The 21,149-nt window shown below is 34.3% G+C and overlaps 1 protein-coding gene across 13 annotated transcripts in view; it reads left to right on the top strand.

The window, feature by feature from the left end:
• Window positions 1-21,149, top strand: part of GALNT13 (polypeptide N-acetylgalactosaminyltransferase 13) — a 613,915-nt gene that overhangs the window by 551,017 nt on the left and 41,749 nt on the right. For 9 of the 13 annotated variants that reach the window (XR_010122466.1, XM_055292091.2, XM_055292088.2 and 6 more), the window contains one exon: window positions 10,412-10,510. The exons of 2 other annotated variants lie outside the window; for them this stretch is intronic. Coding sequence is in view for 10 of the 11 variants with exons in the window: in XM_055292091.2 (XP_055148066.1) it covers window positions 10,412-10,510 (99 nt within the window). In the remaining variant the exon portion in view is untranslated. Of the gene's footprint in view, window positions 1-10,411; window positions 10,511-11,521; window positions 16,566-21,149 lie in introns of those variants that run through there. 2 more of the 13 variants (XM_055292090.2, XM_063646023.1) reach the window with 2 other exon arrangements.

The following is a 21,149-nucleotide window of genomic DNA, read 5'->3' as shown; positions in this document are numbered from 1 at the left end:
TTAGCTATCTTCTACAATGGGCCAGGTGACCATATTTTAATCTGTAGAAATACTTTAGGAAAAGATTTTAAAGAGAGGAATTGAGCCTTTCATAGCATCTAAAAGAGGTGGTATGGTGTATTGAAAATATTCCAGCCCCTGAAGTCAAGCATAGGAGGGTTCAAATCCTAGCCTTACAGCTTTCATTTCAAGTGGCATTAAGTATCCTCTCTACTACCTCTGTCAACAGAATAAAGATAATAATACTGGGTTATAGTGATGACTGAAGACATAAAACATCCAGCCCAACGCCTGGCAAGAATAGTAGCACACCAGTAGTTACAGTTATAATTGTTACAGCTACCATTCATTGATTTCCTATGCCAACAGTTATTCTAGGTGCCTTAGATGAATTATGTAGAAATTAGAACAACTTTCATGACTTGGGTTTTATTATCACAGGGTTAATAAGGAAACTGACACACAGGAAGTTTATGTGCATGGCCTATAGGTCACACAGCTAGTTAACTATTGAAATTAGGATAAATTACGTGCTAGTCCAACACTAAGGCTCACTTTTTCTTATAGCTAGAAGGAGAAATAGATGATTTTATTATATTTTAATCATTCAAAATGTTTTTATTAAATAAGAACATGAAGCTGAGTGTGTTGGCATGTGCCTGTGGTCACAGCTATTCAAGTGGCTGAGGCAGTAGTATGGCTTGAGCCCAGGAGTTCAAGAACAGCTGAGTAACATAGTGAGAACCCTTCTCTATTTAATAAAAATAAAAAAAGAACTTGAACTATGTCTTAGTCCATTAGGGCTGCTTTACCAAAATACGTTAGATTGGGTAATTTATAAATAATATAAATTTATTTCTCACAGTTCTAGAGATTAGGAAGTCCAAGATCAAGCCGATCTAGTGTCTGGTAAAGGCTTCCAGGATGGCACATTGTCGCTAAGTCCTCATATGGAAAAAGAGGCAAATGATATATCCTCACATGAACAAAGCGGCAAGACAGCTCCCTTCAACCTCTTTTATAAGGGCACTAATCCCATTCATAAGGATGAAGCCCTCGTGACTTATACATTTCCCAAACGGCTCTACCTCTTGAATCTTCTGATTCATAGTTAGACATGTTACCTCTTGCGCCACTGGTGGTCTTGGCTGCACCTCTTAATACCACTACAGTGGGGATTAGATTTCACCATGAGTTTTGGATAAAGGCGTTCAGACCACATCAAACTAAACCTTTTGTTATATGTTGAAAATACAAAGTCAAATAAGGAAAGACCTTTACTCTTAAGCCTTTCTACCAAAAAAGGGATGTGGAGGTGGGTAGGGCAAGAGAGAATCAAACAGGTAAAGAAATTCAGTAGAAGTAAAAGATGCCCTGCATGGGTTATATGGTATAACGGCTGTTTAAAAAACCTGATACATTTAAGAGATAAATTAAGTTCTGTGGTTTCTGGAGTATTAATGTACTGTAGTTTTCCACTTTAAAACTAGCCTTAAAGAAATGCAATCCAGCATCTGTTTCCATGGAAACAGAAGGACAAATTCACCAAGCACTACCTCCCAATTCAATTTTGCATGGCCCTGTATACATAATTTAAGATGGACATTTTGATAATGAGTTAGAGTTGAACTGTTAATGAACAACAGTCATTTACTAAAGCTTTTTCCTTCTTACTGCCTGTTATTAACCTTTATTGGAAAAATGTAAAAAGATATCTTTCCTTATGTGTAAGGCACTTTCTCTTAAATAATTAGAGTCCCAAAGCAATATCAGGTGTTCAAGCTACTTGCCATCAAAACAAGAACAATATTTCTTTGCAGTATATTCATTTGTACTTCTCACTGAATTTGAAATGAAATTGTATGGCTTTAACAATTTATATATTTTTAACTTCAATGTTTTTCAAAGTCTAATATTGCTGTGTATTGGTGAATATAAATGTTTCCTTGTCAATTTCTTTTTATAACTTTCCTTGCTGTATTGGAATATATAAAGGCAAATATGGTATTCAGTTTCTCTATTATATACCATCACCAAGTCAATAGTTATTGATATCAGATATCTGCATCTTAATTTATTTTATGTTTGCATCTTACTCAAGTAATTGAAATATTACTTTATCCAGCCCATGAATTACATGCAGTTTCCAATGGGAAGTTAAAAGCTGTGCAATTGCTTTGAACTAAAACCTTTAAGTAAGTTAATGAAGCATGTGTCTTTTAGACTCAGTAAGCAGATCATAATGGAATAAGGAAGTTGAGCTCTTTGCAGCATTAAATTCTCTCTTAACTAGCCCTGAAGCTTATGTAGATTTAACATGCTGGGTTCTGATCTTGTAAATTTAAGTGTAAGATTGAAAGAAATGGCATTCTAAAATAGAATGTCTCAGCCCAAATTTTTGGGTTATGACAGGCTTTCTGAAAAAAAAAAAAAATACATTGTGAACTAAAATTGAACACAATCTGAGGGCAAATGAAGGAGATGAGGATTTCAGGAGCCAAGTGACAACTCCTGGTGCTTAAAATTTGCATTTGCGTGTTGCTTTGAAGATGTTTTGACATTAGCTTATGCATTTTGTATTGTGTACTTAACCTCAGGATTTCTTTTTCCTCTTGTATCCTTTAGCCATAGTAAGTAGTTAAAGTTCTTGCATATATTGGTATTGTATTCCTTAAATATTGCCGAAGAGCAAATTTACGTAACGGAAGACAGACATCCATGAAGCTGCTAGGCTGCAGAGATTAAGGGTAAAATCAGTTACTGCCAAATGCAGAAGCTAAAACGCTTAAAAGTTTACCCTTTCTGTTGGTAATCAGATCTATTTATAGATTCACAGTCTTCTTGGCCCTTTAATAGGATGACCAGCAAGAAAGCCTTATTTTAGGTGACTTACGTAAGTGCGGACATTTTTCTGTTCATTTTATTTCCAAAATTCTTGGGTACTCAGTTGCTAATTTTTATCCCGGGGTTTCTGAATATGTGTATGTATAAGGAGAATATGTCACCCTTTATTGGATGGCTACCTTAAAGGATGTTGGGCTAGGTAACTCACCTCGAACAAAGCGAGCTATTTTTATTACCTGAAAATATTGTATTTTTTTAACTTCATATTTCTAATAAACTAAAATTCATTCTAATTTTATTACTTAAATGTGTTTTGGCACAAACAGCTGCAACAAACTATATGCCAGTTTGGCATTTATTCAGTTCTCAGGATTTTGGTTGTCACTGTTTTTGTTATCCACCAAATAAATTGTTTATTTTTCTATGTTGTTTACTTTTGGGGGGGAAGGGATTTCAGATATCAGATAATAATAATTTTTGAATCTCACAGTCATTAATCAAGGACCTTCTAAATCCAGTTCTGCATAAGTGAAGTCAACTTGAATTGTTTCAGTATACAGATTTTGTTCTCATCTTTCTGATTTATTCACAAATAGATTAAATAGAAAATATACTTTAAACGCATATCCACAAGAGCAATCATATTATGGAAATATTAAGCTCTGGAATTCACCGCAAATGTGCTTATTTCCGTCTTTACAAAGAAAAGAGAAAACAAATGAGGTTGACATTTGTAAAATAATGATAAAAAGTAACATGCAGTTGAAGGATAAACATATATGTTGGGGTAATTAAAGTAAAATAATGCTAGTTTAAGTTTAGACTGTCTTTAGAATGGATTTTCTATGAGTTTTTAAAATGCAAAGATTGGTGGTGGGGGCGTGGGCAGTATATATCTCTCTTTTAGAAATGGAATTCTCATTGCTACTTGCTTTTACATTCCAGCAGAGGGAGCAAAAGCTAATGAACAAATTGTATAAGTGATAAGAACATTACCAATGATGCTGCAATGCACAGAAACATTTAGAAAAAGTCCTGCTGATTTCAAACATCAGAACACAAGTGGGAAAAATGCCCTCAAGTTTATGTCATTAAGAATTGTTTTCAAGCAATAAAAGATTATGTGTAAACATAGAAATCTCAAAGCAGACAGCCAATTAAAGTTAAAACTATCTTGGCCTTGTGCCATACATGCAGAGCTCTACCATAACATAAAGAATGAATCAAAAGAGTTTACCAGATCTTAGAGCTACCAGTGTGTGCTACTATTTTGATTCAAGTTCTAGAAGAGACTTTGTAAAGAATTTTTAATTGATAAAGTTCTTAGTTGTTGGTTGCTTTGATTTTTCTCAGGATTAATGACATGACCAAGCCATTGTTACTGTCAGGTAATTACAGTACCAGTGACAAAATTGCATCTTTTCTGAAATTTCACTTCTTCCCTTGAGCAACATTCTTTGTGAGTATGTATATGAGGTCTCAAGGTGTTCTTAGAAAAGTTCTGATTTTAAAATTATACATGATCATCTTAAAGTTGATTATCCTTTACATCTCAAAAGATGAGATCCATAGTTTCAACTCTCCCATATGCTAGTATTGAGATACATGTTAAGATTTGTTTGTTGAGAATTGTTAGAAAACACCAGTGACCGTTTTTGTATTTTGAAGACAATATAGCAGATGCCTACAGGGTTGGGCTCACTCACTCGGGAACAATTTATGTGCTTCTATCTGCCCCCTAGGTGTGCATGGCTTTAAAAAAAAATCTGAATATTATAGGCTCAGTGATAAAAACTTTTCAGATTTTAGACCAGGCATGGTGGCTTACGCCTGTAACCCAGCACTTTGGGAGGCCGAGGCGGGCGCATCACTTGAGATTGGGAGTTTGAGACCAGTCTGGCCAACATAGTAAAACCCCATTTCTACTACAAATACAAAAATTAGCCAGTTGTGATGGAATTCTATGCCTGTAGTCCCAGCTACTTGAGAGACTGAGACATGAAAATCACTTGAACCTGGGAGTTGGAGGTTGCAGTGAGCCGAGATCACACTGCTGCACCCCAGCCTGGGTGACAGAGCTGGACTCCATCTCAAAAAAACAAAAACGAAAAAAAACCTTTCAGATATTATCTCTATCTCAGGTGATATGTCCCTCTTATTTTTTTAAGATGACAATTGATATCCTGATTTCCTGACACTCTGTCCTCCACACTGCTAATCTCTCAGGTCACCCTGGATATAGACAGAAATTATTTGCCTGACCTCAGCTCATCAGGATGGCACTAAGCATAAAGAATACTTTGTTTTTTAGGCTTTTTGACTTGGTCCCCCAGGCCTAATACCAGGTTGCCTTTGTGTATCTTGTTTCATGTGTCTTCACCTGTTGTCTAGATAACCTCTGTTCAAGCAGAACTGAGTCCTCCCTTGCTCCTTCCAGGCCTCCTTTCTAACAAACACTGCCTGCCTGTCTGGAAGTCAGGACTGGCAATTCCCAGACTCAATAGAATACCTTTACATTTTGTTTTGGCAAATTAGTTAACCTCTCTGTATCTTAATGTTTTTGTTTGTAAAACGGGAGTAATAGGTTGGCACATACAATTCAAATAGTTTCTAATTTATATTATTATTATCATCATATTGGAGGTGGTGTAGTGGTTGTCTCTCTTTTCTCCCTGTGGCAGGTTTCCTAAACCATTGACTCCTGTCTATTGCTATTCTCCCAGATCTACATCCAGCCAGACTTGACTTCAGTTCCTATTTTGTATCCACTTAGCACCTGCTACATTCTGAAGGACAAGTAATATTACACATCCACAAACTACAAAACCACATTGAATGTGAAATAGTTAGAATGTGCCAGAAATAGGATAGGCTTCTTTTCATGCAGTCCCCAAGATAAGTCTATTCTGGAATTCTGGAAAAATTGGTGGCAGCAATGACATAATGTGTGAATCTCTGAATTTTCCCATTAAAACAGAAAACGACTAGGACAGCAAAACTTAAAAAAATGATAAACAATTTTGACAACAAATTTAGGTGGCAAAGTGTTCTCACAAATCCTCAAATATGAGCTGACATTGTCATGACCCACATGATAACTACAATTTTTGCAGGAGACAACAGAGGAAAGCAATGAGGTATTTGATGGAAATGAGGTCAGGATAACACCCAATTTTCTAATAGATACTCATGAGAAATTGTTTCAGGCCAATTGGATAATAGTAGCTGAAAATGGGAGAAGTACTTTGCAGGTGAGCAAAAAAACTTCTCTCTAATATCTGAAAGGTCTGAACAGTTTGCAGTCTGTGAATTCTTGAAACTCACTAGCTGAAGCTCCTTCTCAGAAGACACTTCAGGGAATAAAGCCCAACTAGAGTGGAAGGAAAAGGAAATGAATGGTCCAGATTAAAATGGGTGAGGTAAATGGGGTCAGGAGGTCTCAAGAAATAGAAGGGTAATTTTTTTTAACACTTCAGAAACTACAGGAAAAAGGTGTTCTATATTTGTGAAATTAGAAATGGTCTTTTGATTAACCGTTTCCCCTTAAAAGACTAGGAAAATTGATCTTATGCAAAAAAGGAAAGAAGGAAGAACAAAAGGAAGAGAGAAAAACTAGAAAAGCATGACTGATGTAAGAAAAAGATAGTAAGAAGTAGAATGGTATCTCTGCAAACAATGCAAGCACACAAGTACATTATGCTCATAAGACAGAGGAAAAGTGTAATCTAATATTTCAAAAGATGCTAAAATAAATGCCCTAAATGATAGAATATAGAAGAGAACAACATAAATCAAATTTAGAAAAACTGAAATGCGTGACTATAATGCAGGAAGGAATTAGAAATCAAAGACTAAATCATTTCCGAAATGAAGGCCAAACTTGTAATACCAAGAGAGTATGCCATAAGAATTTTAGAAAAGAAAAAGGAGCAACTAAAAAAAAAATTAGAAACTAAATTGTTCAATTGAAAGTGACACATATAGAAGATAAGCAACAAGACCCAAAATATTAGGATTTCCTAAAGAGAAAAACCAATGAAATAAAATGAACATTAATAACTATAGGCAGGGTGCAGTGGCTCACACCTGTAATCCCAGCACCTTGGGAGGATGAGGCTGGTGGATTACCTGAGGTCAAGAGTTTGAGACCAGCCTGACCAATATGATGTAACCCCATCTCTTCTAAAAAAAAAAAAAAAAAAAAAAAAAGACATTGACCAGGTGTGATGGTGGGTGCCTGTAATCCCAGCTACTTGGGAAGCTGAGGCAGAAGAATTGCCACCACTGCACTCCAGCCTGGGCGACAGAGTGAGACTCTGTCTCGAAAAATAATATAATAACTATAATTCCAGGAAACTTTTCTGAAAATAAAATTAAAAAGATAATGTGAAAAGGGACACTACATCCCTGCGAGAGTGATCCATAATGAGTAATGTCAAGATGCATTGTAGTAAATCTCCAAAACTTCAGAGAAAAAAAATCAGTTTGGCTTCCAGGGAAATAGATACTTGTAAAAATTAAGGGCGGAAAATCCCAGATTGTCATCAGAGTTTTCAAAGGAATCCTTTACTCTGGAAGTAAATGGAATAACATTTAAAAGGTATTCAAGTTTGGTCAGCCATGGATTTTAGATCTATCAAAGTGATTTTCAAGTATAGCAGCCACAGATACAATTATCAACATGCGAGAACTCAAGACTGTTGTTCCTGGTAAATAGAAATAGCATTTGCCCACTTGTTCAGGCCCAAAGCTTGGCATGTTTCTTGATGTCTTTGTCTCATAACTCACATTCAATTCAATGGAAAGTTCCAGTGGCTCTACCTTCAAAATGTATCTGAAATTGGACCTTCCACCGCCATTGTTATTCTGTTAATCACCATCATCTCTTGCTGGCATGACTACAGTGGCCTTCTTCCTTATTTCTCTGCTTCCGGTCTTTCCTCCCTCTAATCTGCTCTTTGCACAACAGCCACAATAAGCTACTATTATACCATGCCTATGCTAAAAATCTCATGATTCCTTACATTACTTAGTCTGGGATACCTCTCTAACCTGCCCCTTGCTCACTGCAATGCTTGTACAAGGCTAGTCCATTATTTCACTCAGTATTGTCCAACTACAGGGAGCATCCATTTGCTGTTCCCCTGCCCAAAATGTCCTTCCATAGCTGAAAATATGGTTGTTCTCCTCTTCATTAAACTTCAAGTGTCTTTATTCCAACTGACCTTTCCTTTCTGAAATAGTACCATCTCCTTCACTTTATCTACCCTTACTATGCTTTATATTTCTTCATAGGACTTCTTGATTTTCTGACATATTACAAATCTATTTATTTGTTGCTCTCTTCCCTTCTAAAACATAAGCTTTATGAAGGAAGAAACTGTGTTTATTTTGTTGCTTTCTGTCTCCTCAGCACCTCAGGTAGTCCCTGGTATGAGATATACATTTTCCTGATACTACTACTCTATTGAATAAATGAATTCACGAGAGGTGTTACACACTAAAACATTAAAGTGTTATCTTTTGTAGAAAATGGATCAATAATAGGTTGTTACTGAAGGCAAATTATTTTGGAGCCATTCTTAAAGGTTTTTCTTAATTTGTCAAAGAGTAAGATGGCATGCATCTCCGATAAGTCCCTTTCCAATACCACTGTCAGAGTATGTACTAGGCTGAATATGACTTTGAATTTTCTGCTTTCCAGCAAAGAGAGAAAGCCTTACAAACAATTCAAGCTGTAACCCCTATAATTATTAATTAGTACCTATTCAAGTACCATGCGCCTAGCAGAGATTCTTCTAATCAGATTGCATATCTTACATCTAAAAATGAATTAGTCACTTTGTGAGATGTGTATTTCTCTAAGTATTATGGCATTATACTGTTCTACACTCTTTCAGGAAGCTAAATAGCAATAATGTATAATCTTATTATTTTCAAGAAATCTTTTATGAAAAGTCAATAAAATCTGATGTAAGGGATTTAAAAATAATTCAACTTATATAATTTGGTCAGACTGTGCAACCTACACCATCCTATTTACTACATCATACTACAATTTATCAGTTGTTACCTTCTTTAATCCTCTCCAGCTGCAGGTCCTGAAAGGTCTTTTGCCTATAGTTTCAATGCCTTCTAGTGTCTGGACCACCTGAAATCAGATTGAGAATATATTTCAACCCTATATGAACTGGTATGGGTTTTGCTTCTAGAAGCCCGTGCCCTTTCCTTGTAATATTCAGTGTGTGTTTTGTCTTTTTTAATGGGTTGCTGCTCAGATTTTTTTATGAAAACACATATAACTCTGCTCTAAATCTCAGCCCCTTGAAACAGGGCTTGATGACTCTGTCCAGTTTTTTCTAACTTTTACCAAATGGGAATTCTGATCCATACTATTCTCAGTTATTGATGGGGGCCTTAATGCAAGTCATACCACTTTCCCCAACTCCAGGTACTAGTACTTGGCCATGAGGTTCTGCACCACAGAAAAAGTGAATTGTATAAACCAAATTCATCCTCTATATGTTTATGTAATAAGTTTCTCATCTTATTCATTAGCCAATGTGAGGAAACTTGTACTCAGGGCATAGATAAGTAAATAGATGTGTCCAATAACTCTACCAAGCGAACAGTAAAATATGCATGTCTATGGTTCAGAGATACCAACTTTTCAAAAGCAGAGTGGACAAGCATAAATACATACTTGGGGTTGAGACTAAGTAAAAATCTGAAATATCCCATTTATTAGAAGGTTTTTTTTCTTTTTTGCATTCATTTGTTCTTGATTCAGTCAGATTAGTATCTTTAAAGTCAATTATTGGTTTTGTAATTACATTTGGCACAAATATGTATTAACTTTATGTTAATTATGGGACTAATGCCATGTTTGAATGTAAACCAAGAACTTAACGTCTGTAGTCAGCAATTCAATCTTGCTTTTGAGGAATTTGTAATGTGAAATCACTGTTTAGCCTTGTAATAGCTTTCCTTAGGGTCAAGCACTTCCCAATAAGTTTGGCATTAGGCATGAAAGAAGATGCATGAATATGTTTTACTCACAGATATAAACTGTAATCTTTATTAATACACAGAATGGAACATACAGTAATGAAACAATCTAAAAAGAACATAAATTTCAATATTTAGCCAATTTGTTTTTATTTCCTTCCATGCAGTAGTATAGGAGTTCAAGAATAAATCAGTGGTTATTTGAGTGGAATATGAAAAGTGTGTCCTAATTTTTAGAGGATTTGGGGAAGAATTCCTAATTCATAATATGCAGCTGCTTCCTTCTTCTATGATATTATGCTATAAACTGGGAATGTCTCTTGATTAGATGCCAATGCCAATTCTGTTCAAAAACTTCAGGAGGAGTTTAGAAATGTATACAGGTTAAGAATGGACACAGAAAAAGACAAATATTTAAAGCAATATGTTTTTCTTGGAGAAATTTTCTTATGAAGTTGTATTATTCAGTTAACAATAGACAGTAACATAAGAAGGATTTGATGACTTAAATAACTGTCTGATTTATGTCTTATCCCCCCCTTTTGTGTGTTTCCTTTAGATAAGAAATGTTGAAACCAATCAGTGTTTAGACAACATGGGCCGCAAGGAAAATGAAAAAGTGGGTATATTCAACTGTCATGGTATGGGAGGAAATCAGGTAAACTCTCCCTTTTCATCAGCTTCATATTTTAGAGGAAAAATATTGTTAAAACTATCAGTGGAGACCATGGTTCACATGTTAATAACTATAAACTGAGCTTAGTAAATAAATGTGCACACAAATCTAGAACTAATTTGGCTATTTTATTGTCCCAAGGATCTTAAAGGAGAGCTGAAAAATTAAAAAGAGCAACACTTTCAGTGTGCCTACAGTTAATGAAGATATCCAAATATTTTAGACACATCTCATTTTATCATGTATGAGCAAATGAGGAGTACATTTTATTCTATGAGCTGAATATATAAAATAATTCCTCAACATTTGTGATGTTTTCCCAATGGTTATTATTCTCCATTTCTTTTCAGATTTTTATGTATGTTACGATTTTTAAGAGCTTTTGAAGTTTAATAAAATGTTTATAGTTCAGTGTTGAAAGGTGACTAAAAGTCTTAGACAGCTTTTCTTGTGTGTGACAAGAGTTCTTGTGCTCTCCTTAAGCAATGGAAAATTGCTTTGCATGGTGGGCCACATGGAGGCTATTTGGCTGTGAGTCTTCAGGACAGAGCTATTTTACTGCCATGGCCACTTTGAGAGGTAGAATTTGGAGTTCCTGGGAACTATACCAACAAAGCAGAGTCTAAGGTAGCTGATCTTCTGTGAACAAGTTATCTACAGAAGTTTAGGAGAACCACAAGTTTTTTATCCAGAGGTAGAATTTCTGAGTTAGTGTGAACCGAGGTTGCAAAAGTTATCCTGTCCAGCACAATTATGGTTATATTTGTGTCAAGATTTATTACAAAAATACTTGTTGATTCTTGCACTATAAAAAAGAAAATGAACTCTGTTGAGTTTTGGCGCACCATACTTCAAACAGGGCCTGTGTTATTCAATGGAGAACATTAAAAGGAAGTTTCTCCCTTAAAAATTATTAATTTAAAAAATCCTAATTAGTGTTCCAAACTGTCAGTTTGAGCTAGAAAATATTTAAACCAAATTTCTAAATTACAGCATGGGAAATTGACCTTATGGAGGAAGAGGATAGAAACAACATAGGCAGACTAATGACAAAGCATTCAGAAATGATTCCATTTATTGTTTCACTGCTTCATAATGAATGTGACTGGCCTCTACTGCCAAAAACCAATGGAGTCCTGATGAATTCATCTGGAAACAACAAAATGCTTAACTATAAGAGGACTAAATGTGTGGGGGCTTAATTTTCTCACATAATAAGAATTCTGACATTTGTTTAGGACCTCAGTGATTTCATAAAGAAATCAAAAACTTTATATCTTTCCATTCTTTAGTGTTTAGAGTTAACTTTTATCATCAGCTGGTCAGAAGAGGACTACTGAAATTCCAGACATCATGTCCACATTCAAGGCAGAATATAAAGTCAGGGAAGAACTGCAATGCCATATCTGTTTTTCTTTTAGGAAAAGCAAAAGCCTTCCCAGAGGCTCTACACATCTCAGTGTATCTCTCTTTAGGTAAAAATGTGTTACTTGGGCATCCCTAGTACAACAAAACACTGAATATTTAACCCCACACTCACAAGTAGCTGCTTCTTACAGTTCATTTACCAAGATATTGGGGGGACATTTAGAAGTGCCAGCCATAATCTGTTTAAACAACTTATGGCAAAAAAATCAGCTAATTATCTGCTCCATAATGTCATACAGAATTAAAGAAACACTGCTTATGAAATCTCTCTTATTCTATTCCTTATGAAAATGAGAAAGGTACCCCAGATGAATTCTCTGCATAGAATCATTACAGTGCCATATTAAAAATTACTTTATTCATCTACATGTTTTCAAATACCCAGAAATAAGCTATCTCACTCTACTGCAAACTTCTTGTTGGCAGTCCTATATCTTACTCCTGTTTTCATACCCAGCACCTGCTACAGTCTTGGGACATGGTAAGCACCTAACGAATACTAGGCAAGTAAATAGATGAAAGATTGTATGGTCAGAACAGTAGATTTGTACGTTAGAACTTTGTAGACATTGCCAAGAAATAATGAGCTGTTATTTTCATAGTAACTAAAAGTATATAAAAACAGCTCAGGGATTCATAAAGAAAGTGATCAAATAATAATAAGCATAAAATCTATCCCTACTTTTATTCTAATGTGCTCTACAAGATCAATTTAATAACAAGATAGAAATTAAAACCATTGTTTTTCCATCTACATACTTAATTGCACACACACACACACACACACAAAGTTTCTGGAGCCCTTTTTGTTATAACACAAACAATGGAAACAATTCAGTATTTACCAAGAGGGGAATGGTTAAATAAAGCATGGTATACATATAGTATACAAAGCTGTATACCGTGAAAATGACTGAGGGAGGTCTGCACGTGTGTCACTAGAACTTCAAAAGAGAAAAACAATCCAGACAACTTATTTCCAATAATCTCATTTATGAAAAAATATGTGAACATTTTTCTATATATAGTATCTGTATATTTATATGGATGCTATGTAATCTATTACAAATCTATAAAAATCTATCTGGAATATAGATTGTATCTGGCGAGTGGGTATCTGGAAATAAGACTGACTTGGAAAAGAAATTTTCCTTTTTACCCCACATATTTCTGCATACAGTAGTACATGTATTTACTTCATAATTAAATAAGAATGGGGAAATTTAAACTATTGAGACTAGAAGAACATTGTTGTGTTGCATTACCCCGATCTGATTAATTGGGTAACTTATGGCAAGTTACATAATATTTTTGAGCTTTGACATTGATTGTCCATAAAATGAACAAAAGATTTCACTCACATTTTTTCTAACACTAGGAAAATTCATAAAAAAATTAACACTAAACATAGCACATACTAGACATGCAGTATGTATTGATCCATTGCCATTAATTAGCCCTTTTACTTGTTATTTCTATTGATGTTGTTAATTCTCTTATTTCTGAAGTTAAAAAATGTTCATTCAGTGGCTACTGTTACAAGCAAGATAAAAGCACAACACTTCATATGGTATTGTTGATCTCAAAACAATGAACAACCTCTCCTGTAACTCTAACAAATACATATTATGGAAAAATTTAACCATCATATAAAACTCAATTATTATGAATTCTGCTCTGATGGAATTCAATATTTCTAAGATCGTTAATACTAGGAACCTGTTTCAGTTTTTGTCTTTCTCACTTTAATAAAAAACAGATTTTAGAATTTTATTCTCAGAATTACCCTCCCTGGTTTTATTGCTATTCTTCTATGTTACCATGGAAGCAGCATTTATTTTTATGGTTATTTAGTTTTGAATGTTTTATAAGTAGCCCCCAACCCATAAAAATCACTTAAGCTTCTCTCTCTTGCTTTTACACCAAAATCATAACAAATGTTAAAATCCTTTTTTAACTTAGTTACATTTCTAAAAAAAGGTATTTTTTTTGTTTGTCGACAATTATACCTTAACCATGTCTCCTTGCATAGGAGTTTTGATAGTTTAGGGGTTTTTTAAGGCCTTGGAAACATCAGGAAGAAACTTACTTTTCAGTAGTTGTTAGAAATAATTTTCTTAAACACTCAGATTTCCAGCAAAATCTAAATGGAGTCAATGAAAGTTTTTGTAGCAGGAATACTGCAAAAGCTAACAACTGGAGAATTATTATTCAATTCAACATGACTATTTTGAAGTGCTCTTTTTTTAAAGCCTTATAAATAAAAACCGTCTTACTCAAAGAATAACAAAATTCAGCACTCCATTTATATCTATTCTTGCAATGATTTCTTTTGATCTTCAAGCAACTTCATGATAATCATTAACACTTTGAAAAGAATAAGAATAATTTGATTAACTTGGATATAAACTTTTACAAGTGAAAGGCAGAAGTTACAATTTGCTGAAATAAAGTATAGCAGTTATGAGATTGTCTTCTCTGTACTTCTGAAAGATGGCATGGATTCCTGGAAGCACTTCCATGTCCCGTACAATGTTAATGACTCAGATTTACATGTACAGCCCCAGCCTCTCTCCTGAGCTCTAGAATCTATAGCCAGTTAATTATCGTTAATGTCTGCAGACATCTCAAACCCACCTGTTTCCAAACTGAACTCATTTCCTTTGACACAATCATCCAAAATGGAAACCTAACATAGAAACTTACTTCTGGAGCCCAATTAGTCACCCAATCTCAACACTTCTATGGAAAAATGTCCCTACATCTTAGTGCTTTTATAACCAGGATCTCTGCTTTTGTTCTAGCCTATACCTACTTTTACCCATATGGATTTAAAACCTCATTATTTTCATGACTCATAATTCATGCTACATTAGTTTAACATCTCATTACATTTTCAGCAGCTTTCCACTGCCCAAAGAATAAATGCCAAATTCTTTCCTATGATATACAAAACCCCTCATAATTGTATTCCCATTTGGTTTTCCAGCTGATCTACCTTGATGTCCCATCAGTCTCCTGTGCTCTAGACATATGTCTCATAATTTCTCATTCCTTGCATGCCTTCAGTGTTTTCCTATCCTGGCAGTTCACTTACACTTTTCTCTGAAATTGAGCTGTTGGCTACACTCTGCTCCACTAAAAAACTTAAGACACACTCACTGTTGAAAACCCAACAATTTAGCTTCTCTTTTGCTAGCTATTCATTAGCAACTCCTTAACCTAAACAGGATACATTTTTAATGGATAAACTGTAATTTATTCCTTGTTTTATTGTTTAACATACAATATTTACAAAAGTTCGTTGTTATAAACCAGGCCCATCAATTTCCTTGTAGCTAAAATCTGGCAATCACCAATATTTACTTCTTGAGAAATATCTCTAGAAGTACATTTGCTACAGGACACATTTTTAATGGATAAGCTATAATTTATTCTTTTATTGTTTAACATACAATATTTGTAAATGTTCAGTATTATAAACCAAGCCTATCAATTTCCTTGTAGCTAAAATCTGGTGATCACTAATATTTACTTCTTTATAAATATGTCTAGAAGTACATTTGCTCAATCAAAGGTTATGCAAAATTAGAAGGCTTTTAAGGTATAATAACAAATTGTTCTTTTTTCTTAAGATTTCAGCAAATAAGACTAATAGCTAAAATAAAAAGGACTCTGATAAACATTTAATACAAATTACCCTCTTTGAGTCTTACAATGATCTTTGAAGTAGATAGTGTTATTATCTTATTTTACTTATGAATGTAATGGAAATCTTGAGTGATTAGTATCATGATTGAAATGGTAAAGCCAGTGTGAACCTAAGTCTGATTCCACACCAGGTTTATAGTCACTGTATTTGCATTGATTTCCAACCACACTTTCCAGGATTATAATTGCAGTGGCCAACCCTGTGTATATTTTTTTGTTTTTTATCTTTGCCATTTTAGTATGGGAGAAACATTTTATCTTGTTTCAACCATATTTCTAGCATTATCAGTGCATTTAATGATTTTAAAAACTGGCATTTAAACATTTCAAAAATTGTTATTGCAAATTTTCTAGTGATATTGTTGCTTATATTTCCATTGGGGGTTGAAGGGGTTCTTTTTTCTCTTGTCATGTATAAGAATACTTTGTTAAATATTATTGCCCTTGTCATGCATTTTGCAAACATTTTTCTGACTTTTTGTTTACAGATTTTTTTATATACAGACTTTTCAACAGTTTATATATTCAAACCAATGTTTGCCTTAATACTTTCTCTTTTTTTGTGTAGAAATGCCATTCATTTTTAAAGTGCTTTGAAACAATATTTATATCATCATAAAGGCATAATATCAAAATTGGTACTCAGATCATAGTCTTATTAGGAATATATCTACTCAAACTGATACTAATTTTTATTTAAAATTTACATAATATAGCTGGGCATGGTGGCATGCATCTGTAGTACCATCTATTCAGAAGGCTAAGGCAAGAAGATCTCTTGCACATAGGAGTTTGAGTCCAGCCTGGGAAATGTAGCAAAACCCCATCTCTAGAAAAAAAAAAAAAAAAACTCTAATACATAAAATATATTTATAATTAAGTAAAAATTAAATTAACGTAACATTTGTAAAATAAACATTTTACTTTGAAATTAATCACTATAAAAACTTTAAAAATTCAATGCTGTTTCCCTTTGAATAGCAGCACATTTTAATTAAAAATGAATAAAAATAGCCCCATACACATTGTACCTTTTCCTTTTAAAGGCAAAAAAATGTAAAGTAATGGAAAAATATTCACAACCTTAGTGAATGCATTTATAATGTTTCTTTTTCTCCCTGGAGCCACTCATTTGAAGAGAGCTAGAAAGCACATGGAAACATTCCATATAATTTATTGCAGTAAATGATTCAGAGCTATTTTTCAAGGTAGCAAGCCTTTAAGGAAGCTTATGCTAGCCGTTTATTAAAATGCTGTTTTCTGCCAAGATTAAAGAAGAGATCATTAGGTATGATCTACACTTTTATACAAATATCTCCTCCTCGTCTAACATCTGATTACTTAAATTGAATCTAATCTTATGACAGGTGTATTAAAAATTTAGAGAGTAAACAAATACTTTGTTTCATTACAGATCCTCTCCTAGAGAAAGCTTAATTATTTTAGTAATGTGTTCTAATGTACTCACAGATTGTAATGAATACATTCATTCAACAGATATGTATTCATTTTAAAGTTTGCATTTTTATAAGTACTGTAATTACTTAGAAGCCATTTCAATACTAATTTGGTCCCTTTTTAGTAGCTTGCACAGTGGAATTAAAACTTACCAGGGATTTCACAGAGTAAATTTGCAAGTTAAATAGAATGGCCTATGAGGAAAGAAGGAAAATCTACCATTCATTAAATGTTTAAATGAATTGGATACATGCAAGCTAGAAGAAAGCAGAGTTACCACAACTTCTATAGAAACAGGAATTATTACAAGAGCTTTTCATTATCATTAATGCTAGACTGGGAGAACTTCTCTGGTCTTTGCTGGCTTTGTCCTCCTGTCAGGAGATTATGCTATACTTGGGATGGAATGCCGTCTTAGTCTGTCTAGGTTGCTATAATAAACATACAATAAACTGGGTGGTTTAAAAACAACAGAAATTTATTGTACACAGTTCTGGAGGCTGAGAAGTCCAAGATCAAGACACTAGCAGATTTGGTGTCTGATGAGGGAAAAGTTCATTGAGCCTTTTCTTGCATGCTCACATGGTGAAAGAGAAGAGCTAGATCTCTGGGTTTCTTTCATGAGGACACTAATCTCATTCCTCAGAGCAGAGACTTCATGACTTGATCACCTTCTGAGGGCCCAGACTTCTAATACTATCACCCTGGGGACTGGATTTCAATGCATGAATTTGGGAGGGGGGACCCAAACATTTAGACTACAACAAATGATAATTTCAATCAATCATTCATCCAACAAAACCTGATTATCCTAGTCAATAATAAACACTCTAGGTAGTATATGACTAAGGGGAAAATATCCAAAGAAAAGAAACATTTCACTTTGGCTAGCTTTTTAGGGGATCATGAGTTACCTCTTTACCCTCAATTCTTCAAACAATGAAGTTTGAAGTTTCCTTTCAGGTAAATCCAATAGGCCCCGTGATCATTTGATCAGTCAGGTATCAACAAAGTCTTAGGATACTTTTACATGTCAGTGAATCTCTTATTGCCATGCTACTCTGTTCAGTCTTGATTCTTCACATTTTATTTTTCTACAAAATTAATCCCCTCAAGTTTAAGGAGGCGTCAAAGTTGTACCATTTCCTGGGCTTGCAGCCATTGTTTCAAACTCAGTGTGTCTATAATTACCTTATCTTTTGTCCCAAGCCTTTTGTCCTCTAATCTCTTTCTTTCATCTTTTACATTTTTCTCTCTCATTTTTCATCACCCCATGTTCACTACAAACTGGACCTAAGCCCTGGGGATTCATTCTACTAGTCTTTTTAAAATCTATTTCTTCTTTTCTTCCATTAATAACTCAGCTTTCCAAATTTGAGCCTTGATTGCCTCAGACTTGAATTACTACAATAATTTTCAGTGTAGTTTCCCCAAACTCCAGCCTGTCCCTATGTTCATTCCACCTTCCTTAAATAATTAAGTGATGACTCTGTCGAAATTATCCCTCCCAGCCGGAAAAACATACAAGCACCAAAAAAAAAAAAAAAACTGAAAGAGTTCCTAGTTATTACAGGATAAAATTGACATTGTTTACACAACTTTGACCCCTTTCTGTTCTACTCCATAAACTTTATTGACCCTGACCAGCCTTGTAAAAAATTGTTATTGTTAGTTGTTGTTTTTCTTATAGCTTTGCCTTTTCTTAAACCCATTTGCCATGACCTTTCCATGCTTTTATTATTTTTTTTATTTTTTTTGAGGCGGAGTCTTGCTCTGTTGCCCAGGCTGGAGTGCAGTGACACAATTTTGGCTCACTGCAACCTCCACCTCCCGGGTTCAAGTGATTCTCCTTCCTCAGCCCCCTGAGTAGCTGGGATTGCAGGAATCCTGCAACCATGCCTGGCTAATTTTTGTATTTTTAGTAGAGACAAGGTTTCACCATGTTGGCCAGGACGGTCTCGAACCCCTGAACTCAGGTGATCCACCCGCCTCTGCATCCCAAAGTGCTGGGATTACAGGTGTGAGCCACCGTACCCAGCCACTTTTAGAACTATGTAAATTCTATCAATCTAGTAGCATTTCAAAACCCACCATCTCTATATAGTGCTGTATTTTTTCTGCTTTTCAATATACATTTATATTTCCTTTGAACTTAGACTGCAGAATTTTTTCTCGTGTTTTTAACTTATATATTATTTCTCAATATTTTATTCTTTAATCATTATGTTTTCATTCAATTATGTATGTTTCATTATCCTATCTGCAAAAATAAGTTGTAGTCTTTTTTGGAAGCAAGGATTTGTTGTTTTTCTTTTTAAAAAATCCCCTTACAGGAATAAACGCTTATTAAAAGAATGAACAAGTAAACAATTGTTATAAAAATGTTTAGAGTTACACAAGAGCCTGTTATCATAAAAATAGCTTCAAAATTCTGACTACATAAACTAAAATCATCTTCCTGGAGGATGAAATTGTTCCTCTAGAAATGTGTGGATTTGGGGCTGTGGTAACTGAAAAATGAGTATCAAAAGATATCCATGTTCTAACCCCTGGAGCCTGTGTTTTACCTTATATGGCAAAAAAGATTTTGTAGACATGATTTTGTTAAAGATCTTGAGATATGGAAATAATCTTGTGTTATCTAGATAGCCATGCTACCACATGTATCCTTATAAAAGGGAAGCAGAGGGAGAAGAAAAGGTGATGTGATCATAATGGCAGAGCTTGGAGTAATGTGGCCAGTAAGCCAAGGAATGGTTGTAGTCACAAGAATCTGGAAGAAGCAAGGGCTGGATTTTCCCCCAGACCCTCTGGAGGGAAAGAGGCCCTGCTGATACCTGATTCCCACCCAGTAAAACTGATTTTGGACTTCTGGCCTCCTGAAATGTGAGAGAATAAATTTCTGTTTAAGCTTCCAAGTTTGTGATAATTTATCAACGACAGGAAATTAAGGGCTCACAAAGAAAATTCTAGAAACAGTATAGCTCAGAGTTCATAAATAGCCAACTTCTTTGGACAAAAAGTTCTAAGATACTAAACCTTCCTCAAAGTTGGAAACATACATGATTTCATCCTGATACTTCTAAACATGTTGTGATAGCTAGAAAGAATGGACCTCAGTTATATAGTACTGTGATTCTTCAGAAAGTTTTAATTGTAGAATTTTTGTTTTTAGAGATTCCATTTTAACTCAGATTTTTGTATTCTCTACCATCATAGTAATTGTAAATAACATTGTCAATGAATTATAAATCCTATATTAATAAAAATATAAAATAACTAAAATGAAATCTTAAAATATTAAATGATAATGGCTCCTTCTGTTATTAATAAATCCTGCACGGGAGTGTTAAAATTATTTTATCCAATAATTGAGCAAAAAATCAAAAAATAACATTTTCCTAATTCAAGAAAATTACATTTATATTAGAGAAACATCTATGAAAACTTGGAGGTGATAAAAACTTGTAGGAACTTGTGATCCGATCCTGCCGAGTGTTGCCTGGCCACAGTGTTTTCTAGCATAGAAATTTTAAATATGTCATGTTTGGCCCTTTTCTTTCCCTGACAAGAGTTACTCAAATATTGTAAGTTTTTGTTTTCTTTCTTAAGGTCCCCTAAAAATTGAAAACTAGTATTGGCTGTTTTTTAGATTTATCTTTTAAGTGTTGTAGAGTCTAATTTTATGTTTCTACATTTTGATTGTTAACATCTACCATGTAAGACATTTTTTCAAAAGTCTTAGAAAGATTGTCAATTCAAGTCAATCTAGAAAACACCTTTTCCATTTTCATAAAGTATTTAAAATTCATTTCATGGAATCCTACATTCATTTAAATAAGTCACAACTTTGGCTCTTTGCTTTCTAGCTATGAGCACAAAGTTGGTTATATGATTACTCGTGTCAATAATATTAAAAAGCAGCTTCATACAAGTTCAGATGCTCCTGGTGTTAAAATCATAAGGATGTCTACTATGATTTATCGATAAGAAAAGCAGTACATGGAAAAGGGACTATGGCACC

The sequence above is a fragment of the Symphalangus syndactylus genome, chromosome 9 (assembly GCF_028878055.3).
Source record: "Symphalangus syndactylus isolate Jambi chromosome 9, NHGRI_mSymSyn1-v2.1_pri, whole genome shotgun sequence".
NCBI lineage: Eukaryota > Metazoa > Chordata > Mammalia > Primates > Hylobatidae > Symphalangus > Symphalangus syndactylus.
The sequence above is the reverse complement of the archived record's forward strand: the minus strand, read 5'-3'. Positions and strand labels throughout refer to the sequence as shown.